Raw genomic sequence first — 18,640 nt, forward strand, 5'->3', positions numbered from 1 at the left:
CATAATAGAGGAGATTCTTTTAAAATAATTGCTTAAAATGCATAAAGCATTCAAGTTTCAGTAGATGGTATGTAAAAAGATCATTTGATAAAATCAGTTGTGCATACGTGGAAAATTGTTTCAAAATGTAGAATATATAACCATCATATTATTCATTAACATACCATGATGAATAAAAAATATATCAATATGTTTAAATATCACACTGTGGCTAAGTTAGGAGTCAATATAAAAATGTTATTGAGGAAAAATAGAACTGGGCTAAAATACTAATTATTTTAGCCTAATGTTTATTTGTTTGTTACTTGTTAAAGTATCAAAATAGAGCTGTCTGTTCTCTCTAAACCTTGCAATAAGAATAATCGTTCTACTATCCTCAGAAACCATTAGTTGTCTTGTGCCCCTCTGTGGCCAAGATGCTCAAAAATTCACCTTCTCATTGCTAACAGCAGCAAACGAATGTAGAGAAAGAGAAAAATCTTTTCCACACAGTAAATGCCTGATAATTTTCAACCTTAAACATAAAAACGCAAAAGCAAATTCTAAAACTGGAGTTTAAAAAGTGCAGTTCATAGCAATTGTCTTCACAAAAGATTCTTATGCAACAATGTATTAATTTGAATACTGCCCAAAGCCCTCCTAAATTTCAATGCAGTGCAAAAAATGCAGCTAGAAATAGAGCTTCTGATACCTCAATACTAGTACATTCAGCACTGAAGGAAACTGCAGTCAGAAAGGTCAATAAATATATCCCAAAATAGGGTCCCCTTTCATTTAAGCATATTAAAACGTGGATTTAGTCACCCAAAGGCTGAATAGGCCAAAACATATAAAGCAATAACAGTGAATGTGCCAAAAGAGCTGAACTGAGGAAAATGCAGGTATTGAATGTGTTACATTCTTTTCAGAGTAAAATAGTGTGTGTGTGTGTGTGTGTTTCCTTCAGTATATTTTACTTCAAATGCAATACAATAGGTACAAATCGAGTTCATTCTAAGCACCAATTTAAAAAAAGAACTTCTTCAAGCAATAAAATTTTAAAATAAATTCAAAGACTGAACAATACACATTAACATTGTCTATGTTCAATAGCCTTGGACTCATAAGCAAAATTTGCTGTTTCAGCAAGATGAAGTTTGGAATGGTAGGAAAGAGACACATGTTTTGGAGTATACAGCATACATCAAATGCATGCTTGCCTGAACAGCAATATATGCAGCAGCACTGCAGTGTAGATAGTAAAAGCAAAAGGACTAAAACATAGAGGAGGCGCCAGTTGAACCTATAGCTAATAAATGAAGAGCTTGCCAGTAAGCTTCCTAACTAGGGGAGGGGAGGAGTGGAAAGCCACTTTGAATAATACTGTTGTTACTGTGTAGTTGTGAGATGTCAACACATTCTCAAGATCTAACATAATAGGACAGAGTGTGTCCAGCATAGCATGCTACAGTAATTGTACAATGAAAACATGCTGACTTGCATATTTTTTGCATTATTTCTTTCCAGAGATGAAAAGTCAGTCGTTCTCTCTTTAGTATAAGATATCAGCTATAAACACATATTATAAAGAACCTGTTTTGCTTAAACCACAAATAGGCATCTCTCAATTTAAAAATGTAATACTGGATTATAAAAATCAAACTAAATCATGATTTATTTAAAAGTCTTGCATGCTTAGCTGTCCAAAGTTCTGAATGTTGTTTTCCAATGAAGCCTAATCATTAATTAATTTTAATACGATGCCTGGATAGTTTAGAGGAGTAACTATAAATAAGAAATGATAATACATAACCTAATAGCTAAATAAGATGTCTACAAAAGTACACTAACAGAAAGTAATTAAAATGTGCAATAAATCAACTATTTCTTCAAGATGACAACAAACAAAATTTAAATTATCAATATTTCTCTACGTGATACAAAAGACTTCCTTGTAAGCATAAACTTTAAACTGACAGCAGTCCACAACACTGTACAAATGTTTATACTACAACAACCTATCCCTAATGATATTATGTAGTGTTACAAACATAACAAGAACTTCAGTTCTAGAGCACACTGATATGGGAGAAACATTCAGATTTTTTCACAAAAGTAAAATAATTCTCAGTCTAAAATTTTTAAACCTTTTAATTAATCATTCCCGTGGAATATGTACACCGATACCTCCAAATCATACTAAATGTAGTGCAATATTTGCAGACAGAAAAAGAATGGAGAATATGCATTTGAATTTTCACAAGAAGAAAGCATGAAGTCTGCTGAGTGAAAACTGCAACAGCAGGCAAAAGGAAAACAGAATTGGTTTGTGAGTGTTGGAGAACAGTAGTCTAGGCTGCAGGCCTTGAAATATGCACTTGTGGGTATAAAATGGATAAGCTGCAGTTCAAAAAACGTATTCCATTTTGTCCCCTTTTGAAAAGGTTAAAAATGTCTTTTTAAAATACAAGTAGTCATCATTCCGTATCAATAATGCTGCTCCTGAAATCCGTTTTGGCTACATCCTTTTGGAAAACTCATCAGCTTAAATACCAGCAGCATATGAAAGAGTGATGCAAAACTTACGAAAAATAAAAGTTACAAAGGAGGCATTCAGCTAAGTATAATGAAAATGCTAAGAACAATAATCAATAAAGACATCATTGCTTTATAATTAATTATAGATGAATCACTTAGTGCTATCGTGGGGGAAGTGGGCCTCTTTTACATTTTCTATTCAGACAATTATTTACTGTCCTTTCCAGAACGTTTCTCATAATGCACTGGTATTAAAAAAAAACTACTGTGTTCTTTCTCTTTCCTATATCCTTGCAACTAAATATTTCTACTTCTTTCCTAAAACAGTCAATCATTTGACAAAGTTCTAGATGTCTCTTAGGCAAGATATGCTTACTGATTAAACACTACTAAAGATACATATGAATTATACAAAGAAGTACAGCCGGAAAGGCATGTAAGAAACCAGATCAACAAATCCCATTCACTGTCATTAACAAAACCTCTCTTCCCAACACTCTTCTGAAAACAACGGCAATCTATCATAAAAGAGTGCTCCAAACCTGGCTGACCTCCTGCTCATCTTCATAATATAGCTATTTAATAAGGTTATTGAAAAGCACTAATGCCAGAAAGGCACTTTCCCCCAAACAAACATATGCCTTCTGCAAGTATATGCAGGACTGTGAGTATACATCTTACAGCAAATTATGTATGGTTAAGTAGTCACAACCTTGTGCACTGTCATATTATTAAAGCAATAATTTTGTCTCACAAATATTCTATGAATATTTAATAAGTGCATGGGACTCATACTTAGTGCTGTGTCTGAGAATGCTGGTAAATGTGTTTCAAAAGGTGCCAGGTTGCATCCTATATTGCTTTTAGTGCAGTAATGCAGTCATTTAATTCCTGCATAAAATATTTCATTTAAATATATTATACAAAGCAACAGATGACCAATAGAAGACTCATGACTGCTATAAAATCTTAACATTTCAAGAACTGACTATGTATGATTACTCATGGAAAAGCATGCATATGCACATATGGTTGATCAAAATGCAGAAATGCAGAAGGCGGAAGCTGCATGCTTACTTACCTAGCATTATCCAACGTTTGTCCAAAAAGATCATTTTGTAAAATATTTGGAGGGGATGAGAAAACCCCATGAAAATGTGATAGCACAGAATTGCAGACCTGGCGCAATGACTCAAATTGCATTTTCTCTCTTCCCTTCTATTCTTCCTTACCACCTGTGCAAAAAGTCATCTGTTTTGCAGTCACCATCAAATGCAGACATGCCAATCAAGTTCCATATTTCTCCTGATCTTGATAAAAACTGTGCCTAAATGAGCAGGAGCTGGTAGTTAATTGTACAGTCATTCTTCTAATTCAGTTGTGGAAGACCTAGCACTCGTACTGCTTTCTCCTCACTGTAGCAAGAATTCTGAACGGTAGCAAGCTTTTTGGGCATTCCCAGCTGAAGAGTGAAGCTGAGCTGCTTTCATGGACTCTACTCATATTTCTCTAAGCCTCTTAAAAACACGCAGTGAATAGATGCTGTCGTCAGGAGTTTCAGCACATCTGGCTGCCAGCAATAAAATCTCAGAAGTAATAAAAACGAGGACAAGGCATCCTCACACTGTTACTACTGCCTGAGAGGAGAAGGAGGAGGAGAAGGAGGAGGAGGATTTCTGCAGCCTCTCCTCCTCCTTTCCTCCCCTGTACGAGTGACTAACACCAATTCCAGGGAATACATAGGTCTTTCCTCCCCTTTTAGGACTTGAAGGCAGCAGCACAGGGCAGAAAGACCCCTCTAAAAATAGTAACCAGATTCTTCAAATGGTAATATATAGCAAAGAGAAGGGAGGTGCTTTGTTTTTACTTTTCAAAAAGCTGTATCATATCTTGTATAAGATAGCAGGCAATTCTGTCTTGAACCATTTTAATTTATTCTCAGGGGTAAGAAGAACGTAAAGACTACACTTCAATATCATTCCACTACTTATCACATATGTTATGCTCACATAACCAAAGCAACGCTTTATCATATACATTTTCAAAATCTCCACAGAAACGAACAGCCACATAGCTATACAATGTGCTTCAAAAGCAGAAACCTGCAGCATCCTTTGGAAGCTCACTGAATTCCATCCACAAATGTTAGCAGCAATCAAATCAACTCAGTACACTATCCATCTATCCCTCAGTGAACTACAGGACTGTAGTCCTATCACTACAATACATGTACAGAGCAGCAAGAAACTGCCTTGCCAGCCAGACTTTTGGGGGAAAGAAGCATTCTTAAAGGTTTTATAGGGTAGCAGAAAGATTCCAAAATACAACTGCCTGTGAATACAAATGATCATCCCACTATTAGTCAATATTCTGTTAGCTCAAATTATAGCACAACAGCACAATATATGCTATCACCACCAAAGGGGAATACCAATTAATAGGATTTGCTTTGGAATATCTAATTTTCAATATGCAGCATTTAATATCATACCAACCACTTACAAAATCCCCATATAAACTGAAATAAAATGAAGGCTATTATTGAAGCCTATGCACTGAAAGCAATTTTATCCCCTACAGGAAAAGGGAATAAGCAAGTTTTCAACTAATTAAGAAACTGCACTGATAGGCTCAAAAGGGAGCCCCTACAGAGCCAAATGGATAAGAGTCACAGCAGCACTTGGTGTGTTTCGGCGTAAAGCACGGTCAGAATCAAACATGTAGGGAACATGGTAGTGGAAAAAGGTACCCATGGGTCAAGGAAGAGAAGGAATTCCACATTGATATGTCTAATGATCATTCAGTTGCATCATGATAAAACTAATCATCAATCAATCTTTATTTTTAACCCAGACAAGCAATTAGACGGCAAGGTTTTAGCTTACATTTTCTAACAGAAACCTTCAGGAACCCACGCTATATTTGCCAGGCACATTATTCAGGAAATAGACAATGGAATGAAGATGAAATAAAAGTGGGCATGTCTAAATTCTGGTTTGATGGGGCTCTTGTAAGCTACCACATTTCACATGTGTTTGCATTTCCTTATAAAGGTGCAAAAGGAAAAGACTTTAATATGAAACATTACAGTCAGTGCCATTAGTATTCTGTTCACATGGCATTACATGCAGCTAGTAGTTTCATTACATTGGTCTATCAAAGTGTTCAACCATTTTCTGCTAAAAGTGGGTACAGATTTTGTTTAAGGCAATGAAAAAGACCAGGCCCGGATATTCTGAAAATTCTGATTTAGTTCCATTTAAAAACTTTTGTCTGAACTCAGCACGTACATTAATTTCATATTTGGCACCTGAGATTGTGGCATCATCTTTTCTTCTTAGAGTTGCATAATTGACCTAGATTTACAGAACTATTCCAGAGAAGCAAATACATATGCAACAAACATTAGAGTCTGTAGTTGCGTCATCCTCTTAAGGGGGAGGAGAATATGACTAAAATGTAGTTTAGAAACATATGTGGTCAAAGGGTCAATCAGTTGTGGCTCCTGAGCAGTTCAAAATAGCTTTCAATAGTGTCTTGTCATTACTTTAAACCCTTCTTCTAACCACGTACTGGAGAAGAAGTCAGAAATGACAAGAGCATTAACTATGGAGGACCTAACTAGCTATACAGTAGGAATTATGAACAAAATGAAAAAGAGAAGAACGGGCCTGGTTAAGATTTTTAAAAAGGAAGGCAGTATTATTGAAAGAATTGACAAAAGTGTCAGAAGACCTATCAGAGTAAGCTGGAGAAGCATAAAAAGCAGAATTCTCTTTCGGAGAAAGACGTATCAGCAGTACGAGTTGTGCCTCTTACTTGTACTGATATTTTTGCACACAGCTGTATCATCTAGAAGTTCTTGGGCAAGCCCAAATAGGTGTTACCAGAAGGGAAAGGGAATCAGATTCTTTGCATTGAACACCACACAAAACACATTATTTCTTTGCATTTCCAAAGCTAGGAGCCATCACTACTCTACAGTAGCTCATGACAATGGAAGTTGTATTTACTCAGAGCTAATTAGAAATTGATTTGGTAAGATGAGTGTTCATTGTTTCTAATCTTCTCCCAAAGCTCTCTTTTATATTTGAAAAGTTGCCACTTCATTTAAAATTATTCATACTATGTGGCATCCATTTTTATATTATAGACCTCATCGAATTTCAGGGTGCAAAATATTACTTGCTGGAACATTGCTGGGATTGAAATAAAAAGGCAACAAAAACTATTTGCTCGTGTTACAAAATTTGGATGTAGTGCTCTGTAGTTTAAAATTACATACAAAGTTACTGATAAAAAGACTGGCAACCAAGCATCTACAATCTGCACCCTATTTCTATTTTCTAATAGCCAGCTACAAAATCTAATCCTACCTGATTACCCATAACAATAAAATAATCTCTCAATTGAAAGAAAAATGATTCTTTTAACTCAATCTTCTAAATTAATAAAATTATGAAATGACTTTTACTTTTGGTTGTGACTTATTTTCTAACTTTTAACCAATTTGCCCTTCAAAATTCCTAATGTTACTCCTGTCAGCAAATACACAAACTCAAGCACGGTACATTATATTCATAGTCTATTGAACGTAATTTCTTTTGGTTAATCCATAACTTATTTTTACATTTGGGGTTTTGATCATACCAAAAAAATATAACCATGGGTTTGTTGTGTGGATAAAACACAGGAGTGTAAGTTGCTTTGAGAGTTCTTCATTACCCCTTTGAGAGTCCTTCAATTTCCATAGACTTCCAGTGCAAACTATCACTGGCATTGACCGTACGCTCCTCATGTTAGGGACTAAAGATAGATTAGGCATTTTGCTTGTTTATCAACTGCCTAATTCCCCAATAGGGACCTTGTCTGAATTGGCAGAGGTAGTCTCAGGTATAGTGCTGGAGACACTGAGACATACTGTTCTATGAGACTTCAGCATTCCCTGGAGCCAGCTCAGGATTTTATAACTTGCCTACCTTGGGTCTCTTCCAAATTGTGACTGGCTCAACACATGAAATCTCTTAGGACAGGTCTGATTTCAGGATTGGAGGTTTGCCCTGATGGTCTGACTACTGCGTGTATGTCAGGTGCCATCAAGTTGCTTCAGACCTACGGTGACCCTATGAATCAAAGCTCTCCAAAACATCCTGTCATCAATAGCCTTGCTCAAGTCTTCCGAACTGAGGGCCGTGGCTTCTTTTATGGAGTCAATCTATGTCAAGTTTGGTCATCCTCTTTTCCTGCTGCTTTCAATTTTTCCTAGCCTGATTGTCTTTTTTTAGTAACTCTTCTCATAATGTGATAGCCTCAGTTTAGTCATTTTAGCCTCTAGAGACACTTCAGACCATGATAATGCACTGTTCATTGGTCTTCCTTCAAAATAGATTCAGAAACTCCCACTAGTACAGAATGCTGTGGCTCAGCTATTATTGGGAGTTAGATGATGCACACATATTACTCCAATTCTTCAGCCACTCACTGGCTGTCTATCAGTTGCTGGCCAGAGAGAGGCCAACACCAACATCACTCCTGGAAGTGATGTCAGCAGTTTGCCAACAATTGTGGGGATGATCTGGTATTTGGGCAAAACCTATATGGTAGAAGACGTTTTTGCCCAAATACCAGAGTGTCCCTACAATTATCAGCAACATGATGATATTATTTCTGGAAGTGATGTTGACCTCCCTTTGCAGGTGGTAAGTCCCTCTGCTGGCTGGCTGAACAGCACTGGGAGAGGGGGCTCAGAGATGGGAATCCCTCCCTACTATTGGGGAAATAACACTATTCCTTGACAAGTCACTTGTGTTTTTTTGAGCACTGTTCCCAACTGTGCCACACACTCCATCTTCCAGCAAAATAAGCATTATTTAGGGATGACTGATAAAGATCCATACAGGATGCCTGGGTCCTAGAGGTAGTAACTCAGGGCTATGTAATAGAATTCTCAGATTGACCTCCAGAGCAATTCTTTCTGTCCTCCAGCTCATCCAACAAGGAAAAAAGAAACAGAACCTCCATGGCTGTGGATTATGTGATTACCATTCTAGCTGCAGAGCCTGTTCCCAATTCAGAGAAAGGGCGAAGAGTCTACTCCTTACTCTTCACAGTCCTCAAAAAGAACAGGGACTGGAGAACAATTCTGGATCCAAAATTCTTGAACAAGTTCATAAAGCTGGGACACTTTTGCTTGGAGACCCTATGATCAGTCTCAGAGGTCTTGCTGCCCAGAGACATCATAACTTCTATAGATCTCATGGGGGCCAATTTGTAGATCCCGATTTTTCAAGGACATTGAAGGTTTCTCTGATTTTGTGTGATGGGACAACATCTCTAATTCAAGGTCCTTCCCTTTGGCCTTTGTAGCACACCTCAAGTGTTTGCAAAACTGGTTATCATGGTGGAAGCCCTACTATGACACTGCCAATACTAACAAATGCTGGTTTTCCAACGGTCTTATCAGAAGTATGGGACAGAATGTTGGGTCTGAAAAGAGTGATTGCTGGGACTCTTGTCACAGTTGACAAAGAAGTTATGTTGTCAACTGTGACAAGAATACCCTGATTTTCATCCAGACCTTTAAACACCTTGGAGCTCCAATAGACACCAAAGAGAACCGACTCTTTGTAACCGATGCCAAGGCTCGAAACCAACAAACTGATATCCCAAATAGTCAAAGCCTGATCATCGACTCTAATGACCTTAGCAAATCTGATAGATCTTCTAATTTCCAATATAGAGGCTACTCAGTAGGGATGCCTGCATGCATGAAGCCTCCAACAGTTCCTGAAACCATATCGGTTTTGCATAGCAAGGAAGGTGAACCTGTCCCTCTAGGTGCCATCTCCCGTAAAGCTCAGCCTACTCTGGTGGACCAAGCAGTCCAATGTGAAGCAGGGCAAGTTCTTCTGGAATAGAAACAGATGTTCACAGATGCAAGCCTATCCAGATGGGGGCAACCCTGAATGAGATTCAAGACCAGGGATCCTGGTCCATTCAAGAAATCAAACTCCCTATCAACCTACTGGAACTGCATGCAGTGTACCCAGTTTTTATGAGCTTCCAACGGGTCATCCACCAAAGGAAGTGTGATGAAGTTGTATCCTGTAACTCCAACAGGCAAACTCACACCAGCAAGATAGATAGTTTTGATCTCCTGGATGGAGAACCGGAAAGCTTATGCAAATTTACCACTAAGCAAATTGTCAAAAAATCAAAGCCTAGATTACCTCATGGCAGGGAGGGTAGTTTTCCTGGGAAGTGAGGACAAAGGCTTGGGGAGATTCCACCTCGGGACTTGGCCAGAGAACCATCTCTGGGCCATGGGCTCCCGAGATAAGACAAAGGAATCAAAAGGAACGTGCTATGCTAAGAAATCTATGTAAAAGAATCTTTTAATTTTGGGTGCTGTGTGGTTTCCGGGCTGTATGGCCGTGTTCTAGCAACATTCTCTCCTGACGTTTCGCCTGCATCTGTGGCTGGCATCTTCAGAGGATTCAGATGATCCTCTGAAGATGCCAGCCACAGATGCTATCGAGCTGCGATATTAACGTCAACTCTAGAACTTTGCCATAACCCTTAACCAGCTCCAACCTAATGATTCCGGCCGTGAAAGCCTTCGACAATACAATCTTTTAATTATTTTCATTTGAAATAAAGCCTTTGAAACTTGGCAATTTGGAGTGTTTGGTTGGAGAAGAACCCGGTAAGAGATGCTAGATTGGACCCGCTCACCCACCAATCTGGATCTCGTGACATGGCAGTAGCGGCTCATGACAAGAAGGTATTAATCAGAACTGACAACATTGCCACCAGGGCCAACATAAACAAACGGGGCAGATCAAAATCTTCAACATTTCATCATGAGGCCATGAGGATCCTGTCTTGGGCAGAAAGAAATTTCCTTTTGAAAAGGGCAGAATACATCAAAGGCACTACCAACATTCAAGCCAACTGGCTCAATCAGCAACAGATCAGTACAACGAATGGTGTCTGAAGACAGAGGTATTCCAGCTAGCGTGTCAACATATGGATCAACCAGTTCTGGACCTATTTACATTCCATGACAATAATCAACTGGAGAGATTCATTACATGGTTCTTCCATCCAGTAGCCAAAAAGTCAGATACTCTGATGATTTCCTGGCTCCAGGGACTTCTGTACACCTTTCCCCCCTTCCAGTTCTACCCAAGTTCATGAAGAAGATAAGGGAACAAAGGGCCAAAGTAATTGTAATTGCTCCCTTCTGAGCAAGGAGACCTTGGTTTTCATCCCTTCAGCAGATGGCAACTTGACCTCACCTGAGACTTCCACTCATCAAGAACATGCTATAACAGGGACCAGGCTTTCATCCAGATCCAGAATGGTGGTAGTTAGCTGCCTGGAGATTGAAAGGAGTTCCCTTTCCAACCTAGGATACAGTGAAGCAGTGACAGGCAGTATTTTGGCTTCCCAGAAGAAATGCACCAATAAGATTTATAGTTTTATTTGGAAGGCCTTCATTAGATGATGCAGGTGGAAGACGGTGAATAAAATGTATCCGAAAACTTCTGATCTCCTCCAGTTCTTACAAGATGGGGTCAGCGCTGTTCTCAGAGCCACTGCTGTGTGGAGACAAGTACCAGCAGTCTCTACAGTAGTGACATCACTGGACAGACGGCTGACTACCAGCCATCCACACATTAAAAGCTCTCAGTCTTACAGGATGTGCTGGTGTGCCATCGCTTTCTCACGTGGAAACTTAACAGAGTACTGATCAGTCTGACAAAGCCCCCACTTGAACCAACCAAGGAAATCTCATTGAAGTTCTTATGAATGAAAATCATATTCTTAGTTGAAATTATGTCCAACAGGCATGTAATTGAACTGAGTGCCCTTTCGACATGTGCATATTCCACAAGGACAACCCACTTTTTGGCCAAACATCAATTAAAAATTCCAGAGGTGAAAGGAAACCCAAAACATCCCAGAGAACAGATATGGCATACTGTGGATGTCTGGAGAGCAGTTAAAACATATATTGTGAAAATTCAATGTCCCTACTCGGCCTCTGCGTTCGGCAGAGGCCAATTTGCTGGTGGTTCCTGGCCCCTCAATGATGCGGCTGGCCTCCATACGGGCCAAGACCTTTACAGCCCTAGCCCCGGCCTGGTGGAACAGTCTTCCTCCAGCTGCCCGGGCCCTGCGGGACCTTGGTGAATTCCGCAGGGCCTGTAAGACTGAGTTGTTCCACCAGGGCTATGGAGCGTCCAGTCGCTGAGGTGCGCCCCCCCCCGCCCCCCCTTCCTTGCTTTGCTCCCTGGTTCTCTTGCTCCCTATTTTATAATCTGTTTTTGCATATTTATTGCTATTTTTAGGGAGGAGTTTGGTTGCTCCCTTCTTTTTGGGGTGGTTTTTAAAGGAATTGGATTGCGGGACGCCATTTTTATTGTTATTGTTTTGACCGCTGTTTACATGGTTTTAATGGTTTTAACGAATTTTAGTATATATGGTCACTATTGCGACCCTTGTTATATATTGTACATAGATTATGTTGTGCACCGCCCAGAGCCCCTTTGGGATTGGGCGGTCTATAAATTTAAATAAATAGATAGATAAGATAGACAAGACAGACAGACAGACAGACAGACAGACAGACAGACAGACAGACAGACAGACAGACAGATAGGAAGACTGATGCCTTGTTCACAGCAGTATCCCCTCTAGCCAAGGGTTCCAAGATTTCCCTTGTTGCAATTAACAAATGTCTGAGGGAATGCATTAGTGAGGCCTACTGAGCAAAAGCATTGGCCCCCTTCACAGCTTACTCAGTTGGAGTGCAGCCACCAATGCCACACTGATTGAAAATACCTCTGAGGAGGAAATATGTAAGACAGTCACATGGTCCTCCTCCACATTGATTAGGAATGATAAAATCAATCTCTTTAGCTCTGCAGATAGGGCATTTGGCTATAGAGTGCTTCAGTATGTTTAAGAGGATGGAACATTGTGCATGCAAAACGTTTGGGAAATGTTTTAAAAAGAACCGTTTTGGAGGCGGTTGTCCACATTGCACAGAAAATAAAGTGTTTCAGATGAAAATGGTTCTTTTTTTCCTGCCTGCCACCCAACTTTAAAGCTGACAGTTTCATATTGTTGCGCTTGCCATTTTGTGCCACTTGTGATTCTCCATACTGCCATTTGCAGAGTTTTTCCCAAAGATGTTTCCTCTGCTGGCATCACTTCTAGGTGACATTTCATTGATTTAACCACGAGTCAACTCAGCTTTGCCTGCTGATTTCAGCAACGTGTTGCTTTTTCTTTTTTAAATTTTCAATGAAGCAACTTTGTTCAAAGATGCCTAACTGAAATTTTTTTTATTGCGGTTGCCATTCTCACCAAGGGTACCAACTGGAAGTTTCATACATACAATGGCTATGACACTCATGGATGCCTATGAAACTCATCACTCTCTCCCTTCATTAGCATTTCCAAATAGGGCCAAGGTTTCTGGGCTTGGCCCTTCTCAAGTGACACTCACACACAAAGACACCATTGTGACCACTGAAGACACTTTATTGAAGGGTTTCAGGAGCAAAGATGCTGAGAGAACCATAATCCACCTCCATGTAGCCTCAAAACTCTCCTGGGACAATTTCCAAATGAGGCAGAGGACCAAGAAAGTCAGGAGGCTGCATACAATTGATGCTGTTTGCCAGAAGGCTTGTTCAGCAACCAGGGCACAGTGTGGCATGAGGGGATTAGCGGTTGGAGACGGAACTCTCCTTGTTGCATCTCCACCTGTGGAATGACAAAACAAAGACACATGCATTTGGAACAAGAGGGCAACAGTTCCTTGAGGGCCACTGCTAGGTTCCTCAGGGGACATCAAAGAGTCCACAACCTTTGGTACTGACCTCTACCCTAACCACCAGCCCCCTCTTGGCCCCAGCAACAGCTCTCACATCCCAAATACTCTCTCCTGTCTGGTGCACATGTCCAAATCAACAGCAACTGATGGGTCCACCTTGGTATCCTCTCCATGGAAGTCTGTTCCTGCAAGGGATTGAGATCAAAGATTGTGTGGATATTCACCCCACATAGCATGGCGGCGCTCTACTCCCCCACAGCACCATTTCCAATGAGGAGTGTGGCAACTGCCTGAGCTGCCAGTCCAGTGCAGAGCTGAAAGCTTGAGCCCCCTCCTCCAACAGCTGTTCCAGCACAGTCCCAATTAACCAGACCTCCTTGTGCAAGGGGGCAACAGTAAGGGGTCTAGGGCTCCTGCCACCCCCACTAGCTACTGGGCTCATGTGAGAGAAGTTGTGGTGTCCGGGCAACCACCAACCATGGACAAGGGGAAAGGGGGAGGGAGACTGGGGAAACAAAGCCTTGCATACCTGTCAGTATGCAGCTGCTCCTTTGGGTCCTGGCTGAGGAGATGTGGTGCCTGTTTGGGTTCAGAACTGAGAGCAGTAAGCAACAGAGTGTGGACTTAGTTCTCCTTGTTGGGTGTTTGTGCAAAGGGCTCGTCCAGTAGTGCTCTCTCTGTGCTTTTCCCAACACCTGGTGCTCACTCTTAAGTCCGCACGACAGGGAGCTGTTAGGCAGCATCCAGTGCCATGCATCCTACCTCATGAATTATGGAATGACCTCGCTGGGATTTTTGTGGTGCTGAGGTGCTATGAAAAAGTCCAAGGGAAGGGGCTTGGTGGTCACAGGGGAGAAAAGTGATTAGTTGCACTCTTACTAATTTATCCAGAGCTGTTTGCAGTCTCATGGGTCGGGTTGCAACAGTGGGGAGCACTGTTTTAATGTTCTTATGGCCACCTTCAGGTTGCACCACCTTTCTGAGGGCCTTTACCATGCTAAAAGGCATTAGGAAGGGGACTAACTCCAGCCACATCCCGTGATTTGCCTACAATTATGCCAGCGCAGAGTCCTGTGACAGAGTTGTGTCAGTGCCCAAGAGCAGCACAGCACAGTAGCCCTGGCAGCTTATGGCAGCATAAGTTGCCCTTAAGGATCAGTTAGCTCCCTAAGCCCATCCCCCCAGCCCTGCAATGTATACTCTGTATTGTAGTTTGCAATAATCACTGGCCTCTAGCAGTTTAGTTACAAATAGCAAAAACGGCCTATAGCAAGGTGTTCCCCACTAGCTCAAACTGTGAGACAGAGGGACTGGCTGACACAGATGACAAAAGTTTAAAGTTCCTAAATCGGGAACTGAGGTTAATGATGCAGCCACTAAAAAGGAAGCCTGTGAAGTGATTGTGGAGTAAATGAAGAAGACAAAATATTCACAAAGATAACCTGTATTGAATCAACTCTTAAATATATTCAGTGTCAGTAAAGATTTTCCTTTTCTTTGCCTCCATTTGTTTGTAGGTACATCAACAAGTCTAACCTTCTCATAAAAGATTCACATCAGTGTGATTCTTATTGGGTCACCCACCTACCATGTACTGAGTCATATTTGGAATCTTTTAGCGATGTTGGCACCATGGCCTTGTCAGAGAGGCATCTGCCATGTAGGCAAGCTGCCAAGGACAGCTTATTAACTGTGAACTGTGCCCTGATATAGCCCTATTCTTTCTCCTCAACACAATCTAAGTAACAGCAAAGCATTAAGAGCTATGGCTGAAATAGTGCAGTCTGTTGAGAGACATTTCCATCTTCATCTGTGTCATTTCTAGGGAAACTAACCCCCTTACAGGAATAGATTATAGAAGAAAACTCTGAGATTATAGAGGAAACCCTTCATATACTTCTCTTCTTGGTGACATAACATATTCCCCATGCTGCTTTTTCTATCCATAGGCCCTTTCTAAGTTTCCATTAATGGCTCACCATTTTTTCCAGTATTTTCAGATTTGGGTTTATTGAATCTGAAATTTTTCAGAATTTTTCAGAAGTCACATTTTGCACTGAACTCTCTCAGACCTGTCTAGAATGGGGTCTGCTGGAACCAGACCTCTTTTTTATGCCCTTTGGCCATGAACAGAAAATAATCCAGACAAAAACACCATCTGTGATTGCCCAAAGAGCAATGATGTCCCTAACCTGAAATCTTACTGGTCACTCTTACTTTCTGCCCCCACTTCCCCCGCCCATAGGTTGTTGTCATCCACATTAGAACTGCAGCAGCCTAGCAAAAAATGATATGTAAAATGCATTATAGTAAATGGCCAAACACAAAAGCTCCAGTGAGTTCTCCCATTGGTCCCTTCAAAATGCCTGTCATCCTTCTTCCTGTTGCCCTGGAAAGCAGGCACAGTACAAGAAAAGGTCAACAGGAGATTGCTCCTTACAGAGCAGTCCAGCAAAGTGGGGTCCACGTTTGCCAGTTCAACAGAACTCACCTGGAAGCCCAGCAGAACCACCTCTCCTGATTTAAGTTTAAATGGGGAGAAGAGGTTAACATTTTAAACCCAATCACTGGCCTTGCAAATGGGCTTTAATTCTTTTTTTAGATTTTTTTAAAAAATTGTATGTTTTGCATACAGTTAATCACTTCATATATTTGGGAGCATCAAACCTTCGGGACCACCTTTCCCCATATTGCCCATAAAGAACCTCTAAGAGCAATTTCCTGGTGATCTCCAGCCCTAGGAACATACTGTTGGCATCCACTAAAGCCAGGGCCTTTAACGACCCTGACTGCTATATGGTGGAATTCATTACCAACAGAAATTAGGGCTCTGTAAGACCTACAACAGTTTCACAGAGTATGCAAAACAGAAGTATTTTGACGCACCTACATTTAAAGCTGCTGTGGAATCTTGAAAATTTAGGTTTGGCCCCAAACTTACACCTACTTGGCCCATCTAAATAAGATCTATGAGACTGGGCGGAATTGGCAATCAGGTGGGCAAATGAGTTAATTATTGAATCGGCGTCAGGGTTTTTATGGAATGTTTTTAATCCTTATTCTTATTGTTTTGTGGATGTTTCTTAATTATGTACACGTTAGCCGCCCTAAGCCCAACTTTATTATTTCACATGTTGGTTTGGACAGGAACATTTTTTGGCACATGTCAGAGGGGAGGGTGAGCACTCTAAATATTCTAAAGAGACCTAGAAAACTTTGGAACTGATCTCAGCAGCAGGCCTTCACATGGGCTGTCCCATGTATGCCTGCAAAGAAGTCTCACACAAAAAGTTTTTCCTCCTATTTGGTCAAATGTAGATTTGAGGAGTAAACGAGCAAAAACAATAGTTTTCTGAAAGTGAACATATTTTGTTCTTAGGTGTGATAGCTCATTAGTTTTCACAATTATTATAATTCTCTATCGGACTGTCCAAAGTTGTCCTCACAAGTAGATACACAGATAAGTTGTGACAGGGATCAGAAAGTAAGTAAGAGAGCTGGCAGACATCCCAACCTGACCAGAGCTGCCAATAATAATTTCAGGGTACGAAATCAACTGCTTGTGCTAGAACCAATCTGGCCTCCCATAGAAAAGAGAAAAAACCAGGGCATCTTTCCAAGCCTGGCCATTTTCTACTCTCAGACAACAGGGGAATGGAACCATCTTAAATTTCATGATTTCTTCAAGGGCAGCAACATCACAGTGGCAGCTTGTCCTGGGAGCAAGATGCACTGCTTCCTACACTCAAAGTCTGGCAGTCTGGCATACTACTGAGAATATTCTACAACAGTTATAGGGAGAATTACATGTGCCTCCCCCTGCAGCTGTTATGACTTTGCAGAACATTCAGGAACAGCTGGGAAGTCAATTTGTTCACCCACTATTTTCAGAAGAGAAAATGGTTTCTGCCAAAGTTATATGTCTTTCCCGCAGACTGTCCCAGTTTCCATTTTTGATGGTTCACAATCACACTCACTCACTAAAAAACACAGAATACACAGTGTATAACAGACTTTCCTCTGTGATACACCTCTGAAGATGCCAGCCACAGTTGGAGGCAAAATGTTAGGAACAAAATCCACCAGACCACGGTCACACAGCCCAGAAAACCCACCAGAACCAGTTGAATCCAGCCGTGAAAGCCTTCAACAATACATAGAATACAGAAACTCAGGCTGTTTCCGCTCGGGCGGAATACAGCGCCACAGGGACGGCAAAAAAGCCATCCCCGGGGAGGTGTTTGCACAGCGCTGTGCTCACGCCGCTCAAGTGGTGCAAGAAACGCCACTTTTGAACCTCGCTCCATAAGCAAGATTTTTCAAAAGTGGCACCTTCCACCCGCTGCCGTGCGAACAGCAGCGGATGGAAGGCGGCGTTTCCCTCCCACCTTCCACAACCAGCTTACCTGCTCCTGCTGGTTTCTGTCGAGTTGTAGAGGCCAGGGGACATGTCCCCCCTGGCCTCCATCTCCAGAGCCGTCGCTCTGGCCAGGGGTATGTGTCCCCTGGCCTCCACAATGCGACGGAAGCCAGCAGGAGCAGGTAAGCTGGTTGGGGAAGGCGCAGCCTGTGCAAAGGCTGCGCCTTCTCCTGCACACCTACTGGGACCGTCTCTGCGAACGGTCCCGGGGGGGGGGGTGTGTGCATTGGCATAATTTATGCCGATGCACCCCCGCTCAGTGCCCATGCGGAAAGGGCCTCAGTTTGGAAATAATTGTATTCACAAACCAAATAAAAATTTTCTTTTGTATAGTCTTAAGGTATATTTTAATAGTTCTGGATCCTCTCATCTGTCTAACATCCAATGTTTTGTAAAGAAAGTTTGGGTGGTCTAAAACAGGATGCAGCAGAAGTAACTCATTGGCGCTTCTGTTTGGGAACATATATGACGTTAGGGCCATGTATTGATGCACTGCAAGGAACTGAAAGACACTGTGAATTGACCTTCATGTGCACATCAGTGAGCTTATTATTGGTATGATAAATTGCTCCAATAAATATAAAAATACTGTTAAGTATAAGGGAAAACATACAAACATTTGCAGATTGAATGGCAAGAGAAAACAAATTCTTTATGGAACAATGGAAAAATTTACATGGCTTATATTATGAATGTATAGTGACCCCAAATATTTGAATAGGTTTTCCATTCACAACATACATCCGCAGCCCTCTGTAATCTAATAATTTTAGAATTATGTTACATGTTACATTGTTCTCATGTATCCAACACAGCCTGCTAAGAATGCTAAGCTGCCCCTTCATGATTGGAGA

At 41.1% G+C, this 18,640-nt stretch overlaps 1 protein-coding gene across 39 annotated transcripts in view; it reads right to left on the minus strand.

Moving 5' to 3' along the window:
• Window positions 1-18,640, minus strand: part of RIMS2 (regulating synaptic membrane exocytosis 2) — a 433,065-nt gene that overhangs the window by 283,504 nt on the left and 130,921 nt on the right. The window contains exon 1 of one of the 39 annotated variants that reach the window (XM_048508175.1): window positions 3,599-4,051. The exons of 35 other annotated variants lie outside the window; for them this stretch is intronic. In XM_048508175.1, coding sequence (XP_048364132.1) covers window positions 3,599-3,720 — 122 coding nt within the window. In that variant the 5' untranslated portion in view covers window positions 3,721-4,051. Of the gene's footprint in view, window positions 1-3,598; window positions 4,052-18,640 lie in introns of those variants that run through there. 3 more of the 39 variants (XM_048508179.1, XM_048508181.1, XM_048508183.1) reach the window with 3 other exon arrangements.

The sequence above is a fragment of the Sphaerodactylus townsendi genome, linkage group LG09 (assembly GCF_021028975.2).
Source record: "Sphaerodactylus townsendi isolate TG3544 linkage group LG09, MPM_Stown_v2.3, whole genome shotgun sequence".
NCBI classification, from domain to species: Eukaryota; Metazoa; Chordata; class Lepidosauria; order Squamata; family Sphaerodactylidae; genus Sphaerodactylus; species Sphaerodactylus townsendi.